The 6,870-nt window shown below is 34.4% G+C and overlaps 2 protein-coding genes across 2 annotated transcripts; one reads left to right on the top strand and one right to left on the bottom strand.

Moving 5' to 3' along the window:
* The first annotated feature begins 1,399 nt into the window (after nt 1–1,399).
* Nucleotides 1,400–5,083, top strand: LOC137812299 (type I inositol polyphosphate 5-phosphatase 5). Its single transcript, XM_068614229.1, has 10 exons — nt 1,400–1,697; nt 1,808–1,907; nt 2,015–2,089; nt 2,643–2,736; nt 2,857–2,961; nt 3,141–3,699; nt 3,979–4,172; nt 4,257–4,365; nt 4,588–4,736; nt 4,864–5,083. The coding sequence occupies exons 1-10, from the start codon at nt 1,554–1,556 to the stop codon at nt 5,081–5,083; spliced, it is 1,749 nt and encodes a 582-aa protein (XP_068470330.1). The 5' UTR covers nt 1,400–1,553.
* A 138-nt stretch (nt 5,084–5,221) lies between these two features.
* Nucleotides 5,222–6,870, bottom strand: LOC137812301 (putative ETHYLENE INSENSITIVE 3-like 4 protein). The gene has a single exon (XM_068614230.1). It carries the CDS (start codon nt 6,868–6,870, stop codon nt 5,461–5,463), a length of 1,410 nt encoding a protein of 469 aa, XP_068470331.1. The 3' UTR covers nt 5,222–5,460.

Raw genomic sequence — 6,870 nt, forward strand, 5'->3', positions numbered from 1 at the left:
GTATCTTTTCTTAGTGAAACGCGAGTTTCATTCATTTTCAATGGGTGTTCCTAAAATTTAAACATAATGAACTAAACCAGTGATATTTAAAATCTTCAAAATGTAAGAATATAACAAAACAATAATTTGGTGTGTATGAAAACTTAAACAGGAACGTTTTGACTGTTGATTCAAAACTTGCTGATCTGGTCTTTAATTTTACCATTAGGTGGAGGCTAAGGTAAAAAAAACTGGTCTTGTACACTACTACTCAAAAATGTTTTTTTTTATATATATGATGATATTATTTAGTTTTATAATAACAATTTTAAAAGTTTATAATGGTTTTCAATTAGTTGACATTATAATTTTTTTCCAAAGAAAGTACATGAAAACTAAATTCATACTAAATCAATAAACTGCTTGGACGAGTATTTTACACTATTCTCAATTATGTGAAGTATAGGTTAAATTACAATTTTTTTTATTGAAAGATACATCACTCTGTTATACTTTAATCGATTTTGATATAAATAAGCTTCTTAGAGATTATTTTTTTATTTCTCCTTTGGCTTTTAAAATTATCAACTAATTTCAAGACTTTAAAAATGAAATAAAAATCGTGTAAAGTTTTTAAATTGATTGAGTGCATTTAAAGAAATTAGTTATCGTTGCAAAAAGTTTTAGATCACTATAAACTTACAAGTTAACATATATAATGATTTTTACAACAACTATTTTAAATGTTTTTCTAGATTTTACAATAACTATAATGCATTACAAATTAAAATTGTTATTTTTATAATAACTATTTTATTTTTTAGAATTACTCCAAAAATTATTTTTATGAACAGTGCAAAAATATTTATGCTGAGAATATAAAAACAAACTGAATTGATAATTAAACTTCAGTTTGTCTTCAAAAATCTTAAAATCAGCAATACCAAAAAATAGTTAAGGAGATGAAAACTATAACTAAGACATGTTCCAAGTATAGCTGCATACTATTATGATAGACATTTCTCTATATTGATATGTACTGAATCATGGAAGATTTCATAATAAGAATGTAATCTTGAAAAAATGAGAAGAACTTTCAAGAGAGAGAGGAACATGACTAATCCAAATTATAACAAACTATTATATAAGTTCTACGTTTAGTATTATATATTCAACATGCTTTAATAATTAATTCATATATACACAGAGATATACTTAGATATTAAATCATTATTTTATACCATAATCTATTATAATAAAGAAGATAATTTACCGTTATTTTGTTAATTGTTACTCAACCGTTTCATGCCTGTTTTTGCTTCTCTATCTCCCTCAACCTTAAGTACCCCGAAAGATCCGCCCCCAAAATCTCATTCTTTTGAAAACCAAAAAAATCTACAACATACAAAACATATTCAATAATCGCACTTAATGAAACCAAGATTTCAATAGGAAGAGACAAAAACAAACTTTGTTCATGCACACGTTATTATTGTTTTCTTCTCAATGTTGTTATTGTGGATGTGATGAACTAAAGATCATATTAAGGGCATGTTGCTAATACGAATGAATGAATGTCTTCGTCTACGGGTGCACGTTCTAAATCAAATGCTAACTCTGAAATGACCAAAGCTAATGACACTACCACCAGCCCTGTCAACACAACCCCTCAATCAAATTTGCCTGACACTAGTGGCAAGAATGAGAAGAAAAAGAAGGTGTTTATTTTTTATATTATTTTTTTTTTTCCCATGCATTACATTTTTCTTGTGTTTGAGTCTAAGGGTATGGTGCTTTTTTCTTTACCCTTTTTCTTGTTTGGATGAAGTCTATCCTTCCAAAGATTTTTGGATCAAAGCGAAATGGGAGAAGCTCAGACGAAGAACCAGTCAAGCCAAGCACGGAAGAAGAAGATGGAGTTACTCTTGGTATTCATTACATGCTTTCTTTTCTCTCTTTCCGTAGAAAATCTAAATTTCCATGTTGCATGGTTTCACTTTGATTCATGTTATTTATATACGTTTTGTATGGAAAGATCTGGAGAAGAAGATTGAGACAAGAAAAAAAGCATTTTTGGAAGCTGCCCCCATCATGAGAAAGAGTTTCTCAGGTACTAACTTATGCATGATGCATTAAGTTGTGGCACAACAAAACACGATTTTTACATTCTCTAAATTCGAAACAACATAATTTGTTTAATTACAAAAATAAGAGCATTAGAAATAAATTTGAACTTCTAAAACTCATTATTTCAGAATTATTCTTATATTTAATTTTCGGAATAATCAATCTTTAATAAACATACATGACTACTAGAGGAAGTTCAAAATATTATTGATATAAATATATCCAAAATTGAGGATCTAATTTAACTTGAAAAAATGGTAGGTCAACTCTAGATTCTGACCCAACTTGTAAAAATCAATGTACCTATCAAACAGGAAGAAAAATCTACTTTGGTTGTATTATTTTGGTAGCTTACCTAACAACAATGAAATTTTGGTTATTGGTAAGATGTTTTCTAATCCGGGGAAATTTTCTTGTTTGATGTGCACCATAAACTCTGCACTCTTGCAATGTACACCTAATGCAATTATAGATTTGGCATGGCGTGATAACATGAAAAAATTAAACCATTGTTTTAGTTTCTTTTCAACTCACAGAAAGGGAGACTAGCCCTGGAATCGAAGGCCTAAATTTGTCCAATTTTGAACGCCCTGCGATAATGGCTCCGGAAACTGAACTGCAGAGTTTCAGGTATGTGTGATTTCATTTTCAATTCAAGCCTTCATTCACAGTTGTTTTGTTGCCTGAGATAGTCAAGCTCACGTGCAATCTTCATTTTCATGTCATTCCATTTGGTAACGTGGATTGCAGGATCTTTGTTGCAACGTGGAATGTGGGAGGAAAGTCACCAAATTATGATCTCAACCTTCAAGATTTCTTCTTAGTGGAAGGCTCCGCAGATATATATGTCTTGGGGTACGAAAATACAAGGAGTAACATTTTCATTTGATCTTAACAGTTTAAATATATGGTTATTTTGTAGTGATTTGCTTCCATGATTTTATTGTGAAGTTTTGCTTTTCTAGTTTTGTGTAATAATCATGGAAACAAATTAGTATGGAGCTAGATACTGATCTAAACAAATTGTTATTCAGTTTCCAGGAAATTGTTCCTTTGAGTGCTGGAAATGTTTTAGTAATAGAAGACAATGAACCAGCTGCAAAGTGGTTGGCATTGATAAGTCAAGCACTAAACAGACCAAGAAATGAATACAGTGATTCTTCTGACTCAGGAAGTGGCTCCAAAACCAATAGTAGTTCGAAGGATGCAAAGTCTCCGGCAAGTTTGAATTTCTTTCAGAAGCCTTCTCTTAAAGTTATCAGTAAAAACTTCAGGGCAGAGGGTAGCAGCCTCCTTAAGGCTTGCAATTGTCCAGTGGATTCTCCAACCAGGGAAAGACGAAGGGTAAGAAAGTATAGTGACCCTATGAATAAGTTAGATTCTGAGCTTCAAGGTGATGATTCTGTGGAAGAGTTGCTTTCAATTACAGAAATACCCTCTTCTCCTAGCGAATGCAGATACTCCCTTATATCGAGTAAGCAAATGGTTGGGATTTTTCTCACCATATGGACTAAGAAGGAATTAGTGCCACACATTGGACATCTTAGAGTTGATTCTGTTGGGAGAGGGATCATGGGTTGCTTAGGTAACAAGGTAAGCACACATTATTATGCATAATTTTTTTATATATTGTTTTCATGTAAGTTGTTTTCAGAAGCTATCCTATAAACTTCCAAATGTTAGACAAGTACTTATGCTATAAGGTAGTTCCAGATTGTAAATAAGTTCTTCCAAATGAGTCATTAGTAAATATATATAAAAGATGTTGCCTAGCCACTAATGAATATTCATGAAACTAAGAACTGTTATTTTTGTCATGTACTACTTACTATGAAGACTAATGGTGCACATGGAATCAATAATTGATTGCAGGGGTGTATATCAATGAGCATGTCATTGCATCAAACAAGTTTTTGTTTCGTCTGTAGTCACTTGGCTTCTGGGGAGAAAGACGGCGACGAGTTGAAGAGAAATTCTGATGTAGCTGAGATCCTCAAAAGCACACAATTCCCTAGGATTTGCAAGAATCCGTGCCGTCGAGCACCAGAAAGGATAGTTGACCATGAGTGAGTTGATATAATCTTCTTTATACAACACATAATTTGCACATCTCATTGTAAAATTCTAATCACTTCTACCCTGTTCTGCAGTCGAATAATATGGCTAGGAGATTTGAACTATCGGGTGGCTTTGAGTTACGAAGAAACAAGGGTTCTATTGGAGGATAACGATTGGGACACTTTGTTAGAGAAAGATCAGGTGTGTCAATACATTCATATTCTACCAATACAATAAATAGTTCAATGACATTTTACAAACATTCAGATACTAAACAAAAAACTGATGTAAATCTTTAGACTTGTTCTGCTTAATTTAGATTTGCTCTAATAAAAACTGGAGTGTTAGCATCAACATTTTCTAGTACTGTGTATCATTTTTACACAGGTAAAATTTATTGACTTGGGGTTTCATTGTGTACAGTTAAACATGGAAAGAGACGCAGGAAGAGTTTTTAACGGTTTCAAAGAGGGAAGGATTGTTTTTGCTCCAACTTACAAGTACTCACATAATTCAGACTCTTACGCTGGTGAGACTGTCAAATCAAAGAAAAAACGTCGAACACCTGCATGGTATTGCACGTCTCTTGATTCTTATAATATCTTATCAAAGGTCAATTAATAAGAAGTGTTAGTTTAGTTTTCAATACAAATAAACCTAAATCTTGACAATTACTTTCTTCAATTGCACAAATGTCAGGTGTGATAGGATATTATGGCGTGGGAATGGTATTGATCAATCATCATATATTCGAGGAGAGTCAAGATTTTCTGATCACAGACCTGTTTGTGCCGTCTTTTCTGTGGATGTGGAAGTAAGAAGCAGAAACAACAGGTTTAGGAAGGGTTACTCCTACACAAGCCCGAGACTAGAATACGAAGACTTCATACCTCAAAGGCATAGTTTCTACGATTATTAATTTAAGCCTCAAATCAAACTTGTATATTTCCTTAGGGTATAAAGAGGAATGGTTTGTTACATCCTACTTTGTCCCCACACTCACCAAGGTGACCATAGCTAGTTATTAGAGTCCTAACATTATAAGAGTAAATACATGTGGCCTGAAGTGACTGCAATATTTGTTATTACATACTAGAGATCAATGTAAATAGAGTTTAACTATTCATTGAGAGTCAAACACCAAATTAAGAACAAAAACTGATAATATCTGTACAAAGCTAAAGGCTATCTTTTGTTACATAAGGAGAAGATGCCTTACTACTTAATATTTCAATAATTAACTCTTATTACTTAGTATAAACATAACATGTGCGATCCAAACATGAGACCAGTAACCTATTTGTAGGTTAAGTCCCAAATTGAGGTTATTTCTTGGCCTTGTGGTGTATCTTGCTCTGAATTTCGATTCAAGTTCATGTCGATCTGATCCAGTGCAGTGTGCAATTCAAGATCTTCAAGGGAATTTAGCCATAAGCTTCCATAATCTTCTGGTGTCTTTCCTACAATATCTCTCAATTGATCATTTAGATCTCCCAAATGGTCATTATCATTCTGATTAGCTCTTGCTACTTCCATATTCATCCAATCATCCTCACATATAATTTGTGTGTCATTGGACACATTATCGTGAAGGAGAGTAGGGTTTTGACTAGTGCGATAACCACAATGGGACTCATGGTTCATCCTTGAGTTTTTGTCCAGAAATCCCATACCCATTTCACTTTGTGGACAGTGGTAGTATTGACAAGCATATAGCTTATCAGTAGTAGCATCTAAGTCAATCACACTCTTCCTTTTCTCAATGATCCCACCAAATAAATTGGAGTCACCATTCAACTCAGCTACACAACTCCCTTCATGGGAAGTGCTAGTGGAGCTTTCACATTCATTTTCATCTTCGTCTAATAGAGATATTTTGAGGCACTTGTTGGTTAGTTGCAACAGAGCTTCTTCTTGGTTCATAACCTTGGACCAAGTTGCTGTGTCCTTGGCTGTCATTTTGTCTTGCAAAGTTTTGGACTGAGTCACCAACCTTCTAAGTTTATCCAAATTAGGAGATATGTGTTTGATAACTGCAGCCAGGAGAGAGACTTTCCAAACCTTTTTGAGGTCATGAGGCTTCTTATAAGGAGGTGGCCCGTGTTCTTGGGCCAAAAGACCTTGTTCACCCCACCAAGCTTCTGTCCCTGTTGGCCACCAGGGTGGAGCAAAGCCTCTCTCAAGAGGGAATCTTCTTTGGGGAGGCATACAATGTTGCATGAGAGCAGAAAGGAGTGAACTCAAAGTAGTGTCTTGCAAGTCATTAAGGAGATGCATGTAGGAAGTTGGATCCAAATCATTAATTTGAAGGAGCGGCATGAATTTTGCAAGGGCAGTTGGAGCATTTTGATCAAATTTGACCTTTTCTTTCCACCACTCACGTAAGCTGTCAGAAGAGCCTGTCACTGGCTTACCCTTCTCAGGGATAATCCCATACACAAAACCTTGAGCGTTGCAAACTTCCATGATCTTCACCATGTATTTGAGGATTGAATCTTGTGCTCTTGACATCTTCTTCCGCCTACAAGCTTCTTGTTTCGCTTCTTGGTCTGACTCTTCTTTGGGGCGATTCTCCTTTAGCTTCTGCAGCAGGATGCGGTCCTTCCACATTCTCTTCTTAAGCTGGTCATAGTTGATCTCTTCTTCTTCTTCTTCTTCTTCATTTTCTTCATCAAAGGGGTTGATGTGTTCGTGAATCTCCACCAT

This window comes from Phaseolus vulgaris, chromosome 2 (genome assembly GCF_000499845.2).
Source record: "Phaseolus vulgaris cultivar G19833 chromosome 2, P. vulgaris v2.0, whole genome shotgun sequence".
NCBI classification, from domain to species: Eukaryota; Viridiplantae; Streptophyta; class Magnoliopsida; order Fabales; family Fabaceae; genus Phaseolus; species Phaseolus vulgaris.